At 45.9% G+C, this 18,017-nt stretch overlaps 1 protein-coding gene across 1 annotated transcript in view; it reads right to left on the minus strand.

Annotated features, from left to right (window-relative positions):
- ESPL1 (extra spindle pole bodies like 1, separase) overlaps nucleotides 1-18,017 on the minus strand; it is a 600,179-nt gene that overhangs the window by 56,137 nt on the left and 526,025 nt on the right. Inside the window, exon 26 of the mRNA XM_086929411.1 lies at nucleotides 14,864-15,034. Coding sequence (XP_086785537.1) covers nucleotides 14,864-15,034 — 171 coding nt within the window. The remainder of the gene's footprint in view (nucleotides 1-14,863; nucleotides 15,035-18,017) is intronic.

The following is an 18,017-nucleotide window of genomic DNA, read 5'->3' on the forward strand; positions in this document are numbered from 1 at the left end:
GATCTGGTGGAGGAATTCTCTAGAGCAGTGCCAGTCATTTATAGTAATCCTACTACTAGGATCATGGTAAATGGGAATCTTACATATCAAATGATAATCAAAAGAGGGACTCACCAGGGGTGCCCTTTGTCCCCCTTACTCTTTAATATATACATTGAGCTCTGGCAAATAAGAAGAGGGCAAATTCTAACTAGTTTCCCTTCCTCTACTCTTAAAAGGTCTAATGTGGGCCTCTATGCGGATAACAATTATCTATACTAGTGAAATGGAGAAATCTCTCCCAGTGAACTTTAAAACCTTAGCGGAATCTGGGAAAGTATCAAGGTATTTAGTTAACCAACAAAAGACTTAAATTATGGAGTGGAACACGCACTGCTTTAGCCCTTTGGTAAAACACTAGATCAGATATCTAGGGATTCAGGTGCTACAGGATCTTAATAATCTGGCCCAGAGAAAATTTACAAAGGTAAAAAACAAAACCAAGTCTATTGAAGACTTGGAGTAGTCTCGGTCTATCTTTTCTAGAAAGCTCAAATCCACTACAAAAGTCCATATTACCAAAGTTTACCTTTATTATTGATGTAATTCCCCTAGATTTCAATTTGGACTCTTTTAAACTACAAGGGGTATTAAGCAGCCTTATCTGTTCAGCCAAAGGAGTATGGATTGCCTGGAAGAAGTTACGTCGGAGAAAGATATATGGGGGAAATTGCTGGTCCCGACCTGCTAATTTATTGTTGGGCCTTTCAGTTTAAGTCTTTTAGATCTCTCCTTTTGGACAATGAGTTCTATACTCCAATTTAAGGCCCTAACAAGGGATGAGACCGAGAAGGTGGGTATTTCTTCTACATAAATTCGGCTATCCTAAATATTTTAAAAGGGTGAGGCTAAAGACCCTGAAGACCGGATGTAAAATATGGTACTAGATAAGATTGTCCCTGGCAATACCTATTACTGCTCCTCAGCCCCAATATGGAATTCCCCAGGCACTTCCACATGTCTTTTAGATAAACTGTCAGTTCGTTGGTTCAAGAGGGAATAAATAAATGGGGTCAATTTTTGCAGGACAAAAGGTTAGTTGCTTGGGAAACTTTAGAAAGATCAACGAAAGGATGCCTTTCCAAGTTTAAGTACTATCAATTGTCAAGTTGGGCAAGTAATTTGAGGAAATTAGGGGAATGAAGGACTTTGAGATGGAGCATCAAAGAAGATCCCCTCAAAAGAAAGAGGTTGCAAAATGGTACTGGATGCTGATAGAGGCGGGGTAAGAACCATATTCTATGCTGGGAGAGATCTGGAAGAGGGACTTGCCAAGTCGACAGGCAGAAGATTTATGGCAAGTATTGATGACTACCTTTTGGTCAACCATAAAGTCTGCACCCGTCAGAAAAAATAATCTCATTACAGTGCACAGAGTATACTGGACACCAAAGAAGCTGTCCAAGTTGGGGAGACAGGATGTGAGAAAATGCCCCAAATGTGGAGAAGAAAAGGCCAACTTTGTTCACGTTTTGGCGGGGCCCTCCGATAGTGACCTCATGGCAGGATGTGGGTAAGACTTAACGAGATTATGAAGACATCAAGGTAAGCCTAGCTGTGGTTATATTTGGGGTGGAAGAGGGAAGAGTTAAGTTACTTAAGAAACAAAAATCTTTATTATTTGTGTTAATGTTGCTGACAAGAAGGGAGATATGCATAAAATGGGTATTGTCTTTTCCTCCAACAAAAACTGAGTAGGTACTATTAATTCGGAGGATAAAATCCCTAGATCGTAAGAGTTCTTCGGAGGAAAGAGAAAGGTTTTGGGCGATATGGGAGAAGTAGGAAATGGAAACTAAAGAGTATGGAGGGTGTAGATAGAGGGACAAATTAGAAACCAATGCTATTATTTAGATAACAATAGCTAAATTTCTGGGAGGAGAAATCCACCCTGGATAAATAACGTGGTCTTGGAGCTGGTTTAGGGTGCAACATTGTAGGAAGGTGGATATCTGACTATGGTTGCCCCCAACTTTTTGCCTAGTGTTTTGCTGGTTTTCGACAGTTGGCCTGGCATCCTGCTATCCAGGACCCCAGGTTTCCTGCTCCCTCTGTTAAAATGGACTCCATGTACCTTAGGTACATATCTAATTGGTATTGGGTCACTCTTGTAAGTCCTTGTACAGTGTACCATAGGTACCCAGGGCATAAGTGCATACACCGGCTCAAAACAGTTGCTGGGGCACCCCAGCCCTGGCGCGAAACCGGACAAAGGATATGGGGTACAACCACCCCCCTTCCTTGTCCCACCCATAGGAGGAACCTAGTGATAGTACAGCCCCCTTTAGGAGAATAAAGGTAGGAGCTGGTCCCATTCCAAACTAGATTATCCTGAATTAATTTTACAAGAAGAAACTCTGGACTTCGACGTTCTGCTCCACAGAAGACTGAAGAAATCTCCCTTGTGGGCAAGGAGTGTCCACCCTGCACAAGCAGGCACCATCAAGCGTCCAGCGGCTTCACTTTGTAGTCTTCCCTCGAGGATCCAGACTTCAGAGCCCGACGAGACCCGGATTCCCAGACCCCTCCGACCTCTACCTACATCAGCAGCACAGCTGAGATCCGTGGGTGCGACGAGACACGTGGGACCGGCCATCTTGAAGAAACTGCACTTCGCATCCAGCACGACTTCTGAGGTATCCTCGACAAAGTGCTTTGGGGATTGAGAAGCCCCAGCCCCGAGCAGCTCCTGCACAGAAGATAAGTCCTCCAGCATACACGAGATCTGCGTGGGGCCCTTTTGCTTGATTGCTGCTCGATGCGTGTCTTGTCACTTGCAGGCTGGCTAGTGGCCTCCTAGACGATCCTTGAAATCCACACCGCTGGTCTGGTTGCTCCAGACTGGCCCTTGCTTCCCTGCACAGGAGACGGTACAGTAGTCTCCAGTGCAGTGATATAGAGCAGGACGTCATCCGCATAGAGGGAACGTTTTTCCATAGATGTGTCAGTCTCTCCTATGCCGAACCCCCTAAGGCTCTCATATTGCCGGATTGCGCACGCCATTATTTCTATAGAGAGGGAGAACAGCAGTGGGGACAGGGGACTTCCCTGCCTGGTACCCCTTCGTATAGGGAAGTCTCCGGACAACGTACCATTAACCCGGACTCTCGCCCTGGGGTCAGTGTATAGCAGGCCAATCTCCTTCCTGAACTTGGGACCAAAACCGAAACGTTCTAGCACCCCCTCTAGGAAGGGCCAGTGGACCGCGTCAAATGCCTTCTCGGTGTCGAGGGAGAGGAACCAATGTGGGCTCTCTCTGTTCACTTCCATGAGCTAGTTATGCCTTCCCCTCAGGTTGTATTGAGTCGCCCTTTCAGGGAGGAACCCCGTTTGGTCTAGATGGACCAGCCCTAAAATCACCCACCGAAGGCGGAGGGCCAATATCGTTGCAAAGAGCTTAACCTCCACATTGAGGAGGGAAATGGGGCAGTAGTAGGAGCACTCATCGGGCGGCTTCCCTTCTTTAAAGATCGGGATAATCGTAGCTTGGCGAAGGTCCAGCGGGAAAGTCCCTTCCGCTTCAGTGTCTTCGAACAGGCCTAATAAATGACGAGTCAGAAGATCTGCAATTTTTTTGAAGAATTCCGCTGGGAAGCCATTAGGACCAGAGGCCTTCCCTGCCCGAAGTTTAGTAATAGCCTTTAACCTCCTCCAATGTTATGTCCGCCTCAAGGTCCCGTTGATCGGTGTCCTCCAGGACCGGAAAGTCAATATGTGCCATATATTGCATGGCGGCTTCCCTTGATCCCAGTGCCATGGCATCAGAAAAAAGACCTCATAACAGTCTGCAAACGCGTTGGCTATTTGGTCATTCGTTCTGGCCCAACCTCCCTGGCCGTCTCTCACTGTCTCAACCCATCGCACACCCCTCTCTTTCTTGCTCAGCCACGCCAAGAGCCGCCCGGACTTGTCACCCACATCGTAGAGGCAGTGCAGGGTCGCCAGAGCCTGAGCTTTCGCCTCACCCGTTACCAGATGTTTGTATTGGACCTGTACGTCCAACAATTGTCTGAGCGTTCCCAGATCTTTAGTAGTAAGGTGCTCCTGCTCTAAAGCCAGGATCTGGGCTTCCAAGGCCAGTAACTCAGCCTGCACTTTTCTCCTATCTTCCGCAAACCGAGCCTGTGCCCGCCCTGTCTCGATTTACGACTTGGAGCGCCTCCCACAGCGGCACTCTGGATGCCACCATCCCCTCATTTTCAGAGACATAGACCTTCAGATCAGGACGTAGAACCCTCAGGATGTCTGCATTTTGGAGGTCATATGCCTTCAGTCGCAGAACCATGTGTCGTTCTGTTCTCCGTACTCCCACCTTGAGTAGCAAAGGAGAGTGGTCCGAGATGCCTCGCGCCCGGTATTCTGCCTCATCAGTGCTACACAGCGCCTGTCTGGCCATGAATATATAGTCAAGGCGGGAGTATACTTTATGTGCCCCTGAGAAGAAGGAATATTCCCTACTGTCTGGATGCAGCAAACGCCATGTGTCCACCATGCCTACCATTTCCATCGTGGCAGCCAACAGCGTCGGTCTAGCGGTTCCGTCATTAACTCCTGTCCTGTCCGCCCCTAGATCCATCACGTCATTGAAGTCCCCTCCCAGTACTTGAATCGTGTCAGACGTGTTGAGACTTAGGTCAACAACTCCCCGAAGTGTAGCATCCTGGAATATGGGAGGGGCATAAGCTGATATGAACGTGTATTCCCTCCTATTCTAGCGGCCCGCACCCCCACGTATGTCCCTAGTGGGTCTACCCAGGTCTGCGCTATATGCATGGGTGGGTACTTTTTTAGTAAGATCGCAACACCTCTCGAGCCGGACGTAAAGCCGGCATGCGCCAACACTCTATACTGCCCTCTTGCCAAGAAGGCGCAGTTCGTGCCCCGCAGATGTGTCTCCTGCAGTAGTATAACTTCAGCCCCAGATCTCTTCACATAAGTGTTTACTAACCCTCGCTTGACCCTACAACCCAGGCCATTAACATTCCAGGTGAGCATCCGAAGCACACAACAAGGGGTTTGCCATGTGCACACCTTTCTTATACATTATACCGCTTTCATTTTTGCTTTTTATGTCCTTCTATCTCCATTAACCGTGCAGCCTTGGTCACGTGGCCTGCCTAGGTGCTTTGTGTAAATACATTTACAACAACAACAAAAGAAGCATTCCACTTCATCCAGACACACAGCATACTCCGTGAATCATTTTCACAATGTAGTCCATAGTTTGTCCATAATCCGTTCTCTTTATTCCCTTAGCTTCAACATTTGTATCCAATTATTACACTTATTCCTCCTGCTACATGTGAGGCAGTGTCTGTACACTTAAGCTTCTTCTGAATCGGATATGCCTATCCAGGCCTTTTTCCAAAACATGAGTATCCGAAGCTCGCCTGGCACCCTGCTCCCCTCTTCCAGGCTATCCCTTATGTTGTGCATTATTGGTCAATTGAGGCCATTGTCCTGTACATAGGGTCGCCGGGTCTTGTGTGCATATGCTCAACATGGCAAACTTAACCAATCCCCTTCCCCCAAACATCCCCCCTCCTCGTCCCACCCACCAAAACGCCACAGAAACCCACAACCATAAAACTATACAAAGCCCTCTCGCCACCCCCCACCCCACCTCCCCCTCCCGCCAGCCCCTTGTCTGCTACCAGCATCGTCAGGGACTTTCAGGTAGAGAAGGTCTATCGCCCACCCCAGAAGATCCCCTAGCACCCCATTCCCCGGACAGAAGTCCGAAAGCAAACGAAACTCCCTTCCACCTGAATGAAGTGCAGAAAGACAAAGTACATCAAACAACGGGAATCAAGAAAGTTCGTAAGGGGTGTATTAACTTGCGTGCATCTCAGCCGAGCCAGAAACTGCATGTCCATATTGCCCCATCATCACGAATGAGAGTCCAGGGTAGCGTCCAGAGAGGGCCCGTCCCCTTTGGCCGTATTATGTTCCCGCTCATGGATCACTGCCACCCGCGGATGCATAGACTGCGTCTCATTGTCCTCTTCACCAGAAGTGCGTCCGACTGCACCCTCCTCAGTAGGAGCGGGTGGGCATTTCCAGGCAACAAAATCTTGAGCCTGAATTCCCTCTGGCCTCCGGAGAACCAGAGTGTCTCCGCGAGCGGCTGGTCTGAGTCAGCTTTGGATACGGGGTTGCTGTCAGCCTCCCGCGACCCCCCTCGACCTCCGTGGCTTTGGTAGTCCCCATGAGGCCTCCGTGGGCCATGGCCTATCCGGTGCTTTCCATCTTTCTTTCATCGGTCCTCGCCGCGGAGGTCGCTCCTCTAGCCACTGCCACGCATCGTCTGGGTGTGTAAAAAAGAACTACTTTTCCTTATAAATGACTTTCAACTTTGCAGGGAAGAACAGCATATATTGAAGTTTCAAGTCCCTCAGTTTTGCCTTCACCGCGTCAAAAGAGTGCCTCTGTTTCTGGACGTCTTGACTGTAGTCCGAGAAGATCATAATCGTCGCGTTTTCAAAACTTATTTCACCCATCTTCCGGGCTTCTCTCAAAATGAGATCTCGATCTGCAAAGTTCAGGAATCTAGCAATAATAGGTCGAGGTCTCGCCCCTTCCGGGGGTTTTGCCAGCAGGGCCCTGTGCGCCCTATGATAAAGCAGTTGGAGAAGCGTGCCGTCGGGAGAGTCCTCTGTAGCCATGTGTGGAGGAAGGCCGCCATGTTCCCTTCGATTCCTTCCCTAAATCCCACAAAGCGCAGGTTGATGCGGCGTGCCCTATTTTCCACCTCATCCACCTTCCACTGGAGGTGCTTGTGGGACGCCTGAAGATCCGCCATGTCTCTTTTAAGTGTGGTGAGCGTATTATCTGCTTCTCCCAGCCGCGTCTCTGCGGTGGTCACCCTCTCCGTTAAGTTACGAAAATCCTGCCGTAGTAGGGTAATTTCCGATCCCACTTTGCCAATCTTTACTTCTAGTAAGAAAGATAGGGGTTGTGTCCTGTAATGTGTCCGGGTAGGACAACGAAATGCTTAAGGATAAGAAGGACCCGGTCACTGTTTTTTTCTGCCTGTATTTTATTTTGCGCAGAATCACACCGTAAGGTAATTAATCCTTGGATGTTTTAAATTTCAAGTAGTTACAAATTTCAGCACATTTTTTCAGAAAATTCGAAACAAAGTCTGAGGTTACGTTGTCGTGCACAGAACATATATTTACATATACTGCAAGCTTATTCACAATGAACATAATAGAAAATTATAAATAAGTGCTTTTTTCACAATACAAAACATGTATCACAAACAATTATTTCTAACTTCAAGGTTGTACCCTACTCAATGGTTCCACCAGGTTTTGAAAAGGAGAACTTTTTGAATTTAGTATAAACCTGGTAACACAAAGGCTTTAAGCTAAATGTAATGTACGTTTTTTGTGCCATTGAACTCATGGAAGTGTTTAACAAAGCATTTTCTATAGCCTATCAGAATATGTCTGAGGAAGAAACGTTGTCTTTCACAGAAGCATGCACAAAAAATTTAATTGCAGGACCTTCACCTTTTGCGTCACTCAAACTAAGCACAAATGCCCAACAACAGAATGAAAGTGATAAATTGATGCGTTTAAGTAAAAAACATGTTCGAACAGAACTACACGGTCACTTTGTTCCAGCATTTAAAATCAGGAACCATACCGTGGGGACTACAAGTTAAAAACGTTCCAGTGGTCTTTACTGAGGACCCAGCTTATAAGAAAGGGTTCAGTTACATAGCCACCAAATGTAGCCGGGACCTAATGGTCCATACAGTAGAAACAGCGCTAAGAATTTGCGCGAAAGAACAAGAGGAAATAGATGCTTTAACAAAGGCCATTAATGACAACCACAGTACACTTGAGGCCAAAGATTTATTGGAGAAAATTGAGAAAGACCTCCAAACGTTTAAAGACAATACAATAAACTACAGAATAAATAAATTTGAAAAAGACATCAAAGCATTTAACATTGAGACTGTATATCCATATTTGAGGGAAGATTACTACACCCAGCAGGAATCCCGCCGCGCTTTCTCCCAATATCAAGGTAGATCCAAAAATCGTTTTCTTACCTTCTCAGAGAGTTCATCCTCTGATACATCTGGAGATTCAGACCCCAGAGAAGGTACCTCTAAACATCCAAATTCTTTTTTAGAGAAAGGCGAAGGCAGGTGCCGCGTAAGGTTCAAACCACAACCACAAGCATGGGATATGAGAACCCGCAACAAGAACTATTACAAATCGTAAAAGACTCTTCCATCATCAATCTTTCCACAAAAAAACTCACTATTCATGAACAATCGGTCCTTGAACTTGGGATCAAATTTGTCCCCAGCACCAAAACTGACATAGTCAACTTAAAAATAGAGGCCCAAGTTCTGTTCAGAAAAATCAGATTAAAAGCATTTTTCCATAATAAGGAAAATAATAAGATACCTGAGCCGTCTAACCTATCAAATGAATCAACTTTTACTCCAACAACACAAATGGTGCCCAAACAGATTTTGGCATTTGAACAAGCCGTTCTTTCTTCACTCACGCAGTTAGGTAGACAGAAAAACTTCTCCAAAAGGAATATCACTAAAGATCACAGACCGCACTTCAACAACCAGGTAAGGACACTTCAATAGTGGTGAAGCCGGCCGACAAAGGGGGTGCCCTGGTGGTGTGGCAGAAAGAGAAATATGTAGAGGAAGCCAATAGTCAAATTGGCAATACTGAATGGCATAGGAAATTAACAGAAGATCCCACCAGCAAGATACAAAATGAGACACAGATCAAATTAAAGGAAGGATTGGATGAAGGCATACTAGGCCCTAAGGAATTCGATTACTTGAATAAAAAGAACGCAAGAGTTCCAGTAATCTATTTCCTACCAAAGGTGCACAAAGACCTACAGAACCCACCCAGAAGACCCATAGTCTCTGGGTGAGAGTCCATCCTAGAGCCACTTGCTAAATACGTGGATATATTCCTAAAACCCTTCATGAGTGAAGTCAAGTCGTATATAAAGGATACGGCTGACTTCATCAACAAAATTGAAAACCTACCATTCAATGACAACAATGAGCTGATGGTGGCATTTGACGTTAATTCGTTATACACCCAAATCCCCCAAGATGAGGGACTGGAAGCCATTGAGTTTTTCCTAGACACAAGGCCTAAACCCTAAAGAGTTCCAACTAATTTTATAATCGAGTTGGCCAGCCTAGCACTCAAACGGAACTTTTTCAGATTCATGGATACCTTTTACATGCAGGTGAAGGGGACCGCCATGGGGTGTCCTTATGCTCCAGAGATGGCGGTCCTCTACATGGCCCTGTATGAGGAACGATTTATCTATCAAAACAACCCATATAGCGAACACATCGTAAGATGGTATCGCTATATTGAAGTCTGGTGTCAGTGGAAAGGCACAAAGCTACAACTGACTGAATTCCACCAATGGTTAAACAGGCATCCGGACATAAAGTTCAGTATGACGTGTAGTGATTCACAACTAACATTCCTTGATGTTGAGGTCTTCCATCGGAATAATGAACTGATAACCACCTTACACTGAAAACAAACAGACAAAAATACCATTCTCCCCTACCGGAGTTTTTACCCACAAAGCCTCAAAAAAATGTTGCCCTACAGTCAGCTGTTGCGGATCAGACTCAACTGCTCGAGAAAAGGACTATTTGATACATGCTGAAACGTTGTGCGAACAACTGAAAGAAAGAGGGTTCCCCAAGAAAATGTTAAAACACGCCACCAAGCGTGCGTGGTTTACACCCAGAGAAGAACTACTAATTAAGAAAGACAAGAAACCACTGGAACAACTGGTGTGCGTTTCGACTTATGGACCACTCACAAATAAGTTTGAATCAGTGGTGTTAAAAAACTGGCATCTGTTATCTAACCTCGAAATTCCGTTTGTTAAACCTATGTTCGCCTTGAAAAAGAACAAGAACATAGGTCAACAAATAATCCGAGCAGACTTGGGTACCTCAAAAGCCAAAAGTGACTTACGCACCTTATGGAATTTAGATCCGGTGAAAGGCCACCGCAAATGTGGTACCTGCATATCGTGCGCCAGCACCATTGAAGGCACTACTTTCGAACATAATACCATCAAGTGGACCCATAATGAGTTCACAAATTGTAAAAGCAAGAACGTCGTTTATGTAATAGTTTGTCCCTGTGACAAACTTTACATTGGAAAAACTAACCAGCAAGTTAGTCAAAGACTGGCCCAACACCGTTCACGAATCAAGCAAAAAGTGCTGACCGCACCCATGGTCCAGCATTTTATTGATCTTGAGCATACTGAAAAAGACCTAAAATGGTCCGTTCTGTCAGGGATAAAGGCACCTCCACGTGGAGGTAATGTGGAGACATTACTGTTAAAAAGAGAAGCATATCTGATCGCAAAGTAGGACTGCGTGAGTGTAGGTTTGAACGAATATGGAGAATGCTAGAACTGGTTAAAAGGGTCCTTTGTAATATGACCACTGTGAAAAAAATGCCCCTAATGATTGATAACGCGAATCGCAAGCACCTTGCGCTTTTGGAATAAATTGTTGGACTACAAGTCCCACAAGCACCAGCACACGTGTCCCAATATATACCAGGTCATGTGACCACCAACAAACACTCCGGTGGATGGATACCCGACTAGACGTTAAGAGCGACACAAAAACATTGCAGGTAAACCAGTCATCGATTAGAAAATAACAAGAGCAGCGCGAGATAAACAACTGGTCTAAATATTTGCACCATCCCTTACATTCCGCAGCGCCCGCAGGAAGCAACACTCGAAAAAACGAAGGAGGCAGCGACCCCCTCGATAATAGGATGAAGTCCTGATAACCCATAATAGCGCGAAGTAAGTAATAACAAACCTCGCATAATGTTTAGGTGAAAACTTGTAGAGCACTTGTCTGAAACCGCCCTGTTTAAATGTTGCAGTAACCGGCGGCCGTGGGAAAACAAGAAACAAACTATAGAGGCAGCGCCCCTATAGAAATGATGGCGTCCCGTTAAGTAAAGCAAAGCCAGCAGTAAGTAAAGCTGTTGAATCCTTAAAATGCTTTAGACGCTAAACATAGCTAGCCCTCTAACTAAAACCGCGCTGTTGTAACATTACAGCACTCGATGAGCTTCTCAACATTTTAAACCTGCACCGGATCAACTTAAAGGACATGCGGTGGCAAAAACAAGAGTCGTTGAAAAATGTAAGTTATCCTGATCACTTCGGGCAATCAAACAGAAGCAGTAGCATAGTGTCCCCGACACTAAAGAGATACATCCCTTGTCTTTCATTTTGCAGAATAAAATTTAAACGCCAGTCAAGAGTCTCAGACAAAAACAACAGACTCGACCATACAGTACAAGACGGTAATAAGCACACGCTAAACAACTATCTTGTAGGTGACAATACATGTGAAGGTCCGACATTAAAGCATGTCCTCCCCTTACCTCAATACAGGTACCCAGCTATTAAGCCCTGAAGAAAAGTCCGACAAATGAATGACGGACTTGGAAACGCGTCGGCTTTGAGACATTCGCAAAAAAACGAATGCGTTTTTCACAAAAGGCTTTGTTAAACACTTCCATGAGTTCAATGGCACAAAAAACGTACATTTAGCTTAAATCCTTTGTGTTACCAGGTTTATACTAAATTCAAAAAGTTCTCCTTTTCAAAACCTGGTGGAACCATTGAGTAGGGTACAACCTTGAAGTTAGAAATAATTGTTTGTGATAAATGTTTTGTATTGTGAAAAAAGCACTTATTTATAATTTTCTATTATGTTCATTGTGAATAAGCTTGCAGTATATGTAAATTTATGTTCTGTGCACGACAATGTAACCTCAGACTGTTTCAAATTTTCTGAAAAAATGTGCTGAAATTTGTAACTACTTGAAAGTTAAAACATCCAAGGATTAATTACCTTGGGGTGTGATTCTGCGCAAAATAAAATACAGGCAGAAAAAAACAGTGACCAGGTCCTTCTTATCCTTAATCTTTACTTCTAGGGCAGCCCTGGACGCCTGTATGTCGTCTCGTGATGCCTGGATGGCACTCATCAGGAGCGTCGTATCCGAGCAGTGTTGCCTGGACCTCCGACTCTGTGGCAGGAGGGGCCGTAGCATAACGATCCAAAGTACCTTGCCTTTGGGTCCGAGCGGCCGCCTCCTTCTTCCCCATGGTGTGCCCACTTGTCCGCCGCTAGGGCCTGGTGCGTCTTGGGTCGCAGCGGGGTGGTCTCACCTCTAGACCCCCGCCCCTAGTGGTGTGGGCCGCCGCTGCTGGCAGTGCGCACCACCCCAGTCAGCCGCTTCCTACGTGGGTGGCCCTGTGCCTGAGCGTCGTGGTGGGTCCTCAATGATGGTTCAGTAGGCCCCCAGTGTTGACCAATGCTAGACGGCAGAGACGGGGACGGGGGGGGGGTTGGGAACCGCAGGCGTCCCTATGCGGCCCTTTTGTTCATTACGGCCTCTCACGGGCAGTCCACAGGCCAGTGTTCAGTGGGGAGGGGAGGTCAAATGATGCCCCGCAGGTTCGAAGGTGTGATTGCAGCCCCCAACCCGCGTTGGCTCAGGCTCATAGAGTCCCACGGCCCACTGGACCTCCAGTCGTGCACCCCAGGGTCTGCCGGGTTGGTGGCTCGCCTCGCGCCACTGGGGTATGCGGCACAGCAGGGGCGGGATCCTGCGGATCTTTCTGCCGGGTCCTACCTTCAGCAGCGTGCTCCTGCTGCCCCGGTACTGTCAGGCGCCCGGCGCCATTGGGGTAAGTCTGAGAGGCCGGGCCCCCCTGCTTGGACACCACCGCAGGCCGGGGCCCTCTCTATGCTGCTCGTCGGTCCGCCTCCCTGCCTCACGCAGGCGGGCTCCTCCCGTCGCCGTGCCGGCCTCAGCAGCCCCTCCCGGGGGAACACGGGGTGCAATTAGGGGGGGGGAAGCTGGTCTGGGCGCCTCTATACGCTCCGGCGCTCCTCCAGGCAGGTCCCCCGGTGTCCCGAACCCTCAGGAGTCTTTCCTCCGTGCCACGTCTCTGGGTGCCGCCATCTTGTGGTGCTGGACGTAGTCACCACCGTCTGAGGCTCCGCTCCGGATCGCCGCGATCCTCTCCCTCCTCCCGCTTTAATCGGGCCTCAACTGGTGCTCCGAGGTGCACGGAACTCTAGACATGTCCTGAACGTCCAAATCCAGGGCTGTGGATGGTCAGTATTGTCGGATTCAAACGGGATCGGCGGAGCTCCGCAGAGGCACAACCTATCCACGCCCCAACATGGACAATACTCTTGTCCCTGATCTTCAGGGGAGAAGTTATCGGAGTTGCCTACTTGATCTGCCTAACCAAGTCTTTATATGCCTTTTGATGTTATATGAGGACTAAAGAAAACAAAAATGTAAAACACAAAACATCTGCTGCACTAACAAAAAAAAAAAAAGGACTAGCAGAAGATAAGGCAAGGCTTATTTGAGAGCATAAGGAACAAGATTATCATTGATACATGGGGGAGCATTAACCGGATTAAATCTACGATGTCGAGCAGTTTGGACTGGACTCCATAGGAGACACCGTAAACTGCATAGAGATATCAGGAGGATGAAGAGAAGCAGGACAAACTTTGTAGCCTCTGCCAGTAACCAAGCAGCCCTTACTTGTAATAACCGCAGTCAGTTGAGACCACAAGCCTTTCAGAAGCAAAAGATTAAGTTTAATTTATATCCTATAAATGTTAGTAAGGAAGTCCTACTAGATGCTAGACACAGAAGGATCTTCAACAATGTAAGCTAAGAAATCAACTTGATTATACTAGTAGATGATGAGAAATAGCACCAATATTTTTAGCTTGAACAAACCAGGAAATTGCCATAATACATTTAACACCAAGTACTATCAAGAAGTAGGCAGAGAAATATGTTGCCATATCAGACATTCTCAGTCAAACCTGTATACCTGCTTTTGTATTTATTACAAGGCAGGAATGGTGACTACAGTTATCGTCAAGTGGCTGCGTCTCAGATTTCTACTAGTAAATGTGGCCAGGGTAATTTGACCTACGGAATGAATACGCAATGGTTTTTATATGTATAATTTTAATATGCCTTTTAAAAACCAACATAGAACTTAATTGATGTTTAATGTTTCTGGTCTTCAATGCATATTTGTTAAATATAGGGCGTTTACCACATTTGTCAACATTTATGAAAGTCAGCGCATTCAAGTTTACGCAGTCCATCACAAGAGGAAAATTGATGAAGCAAAATATTTAAATAATTGGGGAACACAATTGTGTTTCATGCTGTATTTTAAAATGCAACAGGTTTACAATTTTCAACCCAAGAGTACACAATCTGCCACAACATAGATTGTTACACATGGACAACGTAGTTGACAGATTTATGAACATGCTACAAAGGTGATCTTAAATAAGTGTGGCTACAAATCAAACAAATGCCAGATATTTGTTCCACGTTCCTCAACCTCAAGCATATGAACCGGCACAGAAAACCAACTCAGAAGACTTTCCTAGTAGTAAACTTCCAGGCACTGCAGCTCAGTCAGGAGAAACGTGATCAGCCTTATTGGACTATTCTGATACCACAGACGCTAGATCAGACAAATGTCTCAAGTGTGAGCAGAAGCATCTATCAACAACAGCTATTTTCAGGAGCAGTTAGTCTAACAGGAGTTTTTGGAAAAAGTCTGCCACCATTACATTTCACTTGTTTGTAATACAATGGCTAACCACAGGTATGGAATGTGGCATCAACCAAGGAAAAATCAGCTCCTTAATACATGCAATATGCTCTGAGCAGATGCAGCTTCTCACCTTATCCAACACCAGCACAAGGTGACCAGATGATTTTCCTGTGATTGTTTTCAGCTTGTCCACTGCAGTTTGCAAGAGGGTGACAGCATGATCAGGCTGCACGTGGCAAAGGCCCAGTGCCAGGTTCTTAACATTTTGACAGGAGAGGATGTGAGATCCATTAAGAATGGCCTATGGAGAAAGCAGTGACAGTTACTAGTCGTGTGCTACAATAAAACCAATAAAAAAAAGCAGAAGTAAACCTTGTCAGATGTAATACAAACACCAGGCAATCTTGTAACTAATCAGAACAGGCACTACAAGTCAGAACAATAACTCAATCAGGCTCCCTAAACAAATTATTCTTTGCTACCTCCAGACCATTTGTATAGTTGGAACAATCCATCTAGCAACTGTTCTTTTTTAAGTTGGACTTCGATAGCCTGTGAAGCAAAGACAAGAAAAACGTGTTTGCCTCTCTAATACTTTTTTGCTGTAGTACATGCCTGATCACATCAACCTAAGAACTAAATGCTCTTTAAGCTGTATTTTTTATTTATGGAAGAAAGCAGGAAGCTAAACTGATTCAGTCATGTGATAGTGTGAAGGCCTACAGGTGAATTTTGGATTTGTTTGCATGGCTATTTTATATATATAAAAGTTCAGATAATTAGCATATACTGATAAGGCGTACAAATTTCTAAATCTTCTTAGAGATGCTATTGTGATTAAAAATGCTGTTTTCAGAGATTGGAATTTTAGTTCTATTTAATGTACACAGTTTATAAAGAAGTCTTCCTTAGTGCTGTTAGAATTATATTGAAATTCCATTTTAAATCCGGGATTGTACGTAGAGGATATAATCTTTTTGCTCCCTCAAAAACGTATTCACTGCACTTGAGTAAATCTGGACCTGGATTAACCTTCTTGAGCATTGGATGTGAATCTATAGCACTATATGGAACAAAGACGAAAAGATGCCTTCAGGGTAGGTCACATTCAGTGTGTGGCATATGTAGCTGTAAATACACATGCTTTACATACTGTTAAACAGTTCTCCCATAAGTGGTGGGTAGCCGGAGGATGTTGTAGAGGACTGGGAACGTAGTATAGCTTGGCCAACATTTGCTTGCTGGCATGCGAGAACATCCACACAATAAGCAGCTAAGTGGTCCACTCTACAAACATTACCAGCTATAGGAATGTTACAAAAGTAGCTGTGTTTTAGCCTTGGTGTGGCAATGTTGAATTTTTCTATCTATATCGCAGGCCTGGTTAATGGGTCTGCAGTCCCCTTTGAGGATGAACAACCATTCTGGAGGTAGATTTAGGTAGCAAATTAAAACCATGGGAGCCAAATCGCAAGATTGAGATGCCTGTAGTTGAAGTGTCTGACAGTGCCCTGCTTCTGTGTTAGAAGGGCAGTTTCTTGTGGGGGACTACTAAACAAGTCGAGGAGGGCGGTGAACCAGAACTGTTTGGCCCACTCGGAGCCACCAGGATGGGGTGAGGGACATTTGCTGAAGCTTCCGAACCATGCATGGAAGGCGTGAAAAAAGAAAAAAAGCCATAGGCAAATGTCTGACAGGTTAATTCATAGTGCATTGCCCATGGACTGCGGGAAGCTGGATTTTGTGTTTTCGGCCGTTGTAAAGACGTCTATGTAGGGGAAGCCCCTGCTATGAAAGTATGGGAGGAGTACTTGCTGGTTGAGCTCCAACTCGTCGACTTGTTGCTGCAGGCTGAACAGGTCTGCAAAGTCATTGTCCACTCTGTGGAGGTACTCCACTACTAAATAGATCTTTGGTGAAGTGGATAACACCAAATGCCCTGTGCTAGCACTGAGTTTTCAAGAGTGGGTGCCTTCTTGTTTCTAGAGGTAGTATATGACGGTCATATCTTGTGTTGCACCTGGCAGAACAAAGCTTTGAGAACTAGTTTATGGCCAGTAACTGATGTGGAAACGCAGTTGGTGGTGTCCCCAAATGCTTTGGATGGCCATCATGCTGATGCACCCCCCATCCAGTGAGGGAGAAGACAGTTGTGATGGTCACTGGAAAGGCTGAGTCGAGAAAAGGCCAGCTTTGTAACAGATAGTTGATGTTCCACCACTGCAGAAAGAAGTAGGTGCTGGCCCAAATCAACACTAGATCTTGCCAGTGACCCTCCAATTGAGACCACTGTGTTGATAGGCACTCTTGCAAAGGACACGTGTGCAATCTGGCATGGAAACTATAGCAGCAAAGAGGCAATCATGCGGAAGAGGCGCTTCAGGGTTCGGACCGTTAACTGATGATCTGGCTGAAAAAGAGGCACTAAGAGCTAGAAAGCTTGAACCCCATGGTTGATTGGGGTAGCCTTTCCTGGTGACAGTGTTGACAACTGCACTCAAGAATGGTTGAACCTGGAGGAGCTGCAGGCGGGACTTGGATTTATTGATGGTGAACGTACATTAAGTAGGTGATCTGACTGTGTGTGAGGCACTTGTCGACTCTTGATCAGCCAGTCATCCACGTAAGAGAACACCTGGATGCCTCCCCTCCTGATATGAACAGCAGGCAATACCTTTTGTGAACTCAGTGGAGGCTGCAGTGACCTCCAAGAGAAGCACGTTGAACTGAAATAGCTGACCACTTAATCATGAACCGTAGGTAGCTGCAGTGAGCAGGGTGGATTGAGATGTGGAAATAGTCGTCTTTCAGGTGGAGAGCGGTCATGAAGACGTCCGGCTGTACCGGGGGAGGGGGGCAGGGGGGGAATGGGCATGACATCTTGTAGTATGATCATAAGGAAGTACTCTGATCAGACATACTTTTTAAGAGCCCCGAGGTAGAGTATTGTCCTGACTGTCATCCTTCTCGGGAATAAAAAAGTAAAGGGTGTAAACCCCTTTGCTGCATTGAGGTGGTGGCACAGGTTTTATTGCACCTTTGCTGAGGCGTGCCTGTACTTACTCCTGAAAGAGCCGCTGGTGTTCTGGGGGAGAAAATAGAGGACTAAGCAGTAACCATGCCCGGAGGTAATTTTTTCCCAATGAGTGAGAACACCCTTCAGTCTTGCCCTGACTGGTGTAGTGTGACGGGACAGGGAGAGAATCACTGTTTGGCTGGGGCAGATACCTTGTCTGCATCTCCTTTACTTCTGCCCTTGGCATTCTTGCCTCAACTTCCCCTGG

The sequence above is a fragment of the Lissotriton vulgaris genome, chromosome 1_1 (assembly GCF_964263255.1).
Source record: "Lissotriton vulgaris chromosome 1_1, aLisVul1.2, whole genome shotgun sequence".
Lineage (NCBI taxonomy): Eukaryota > Metazoa > Chordata > Amphibia > Caudata > Salamandridae > Lissotriton > Lissotriton vulgaris.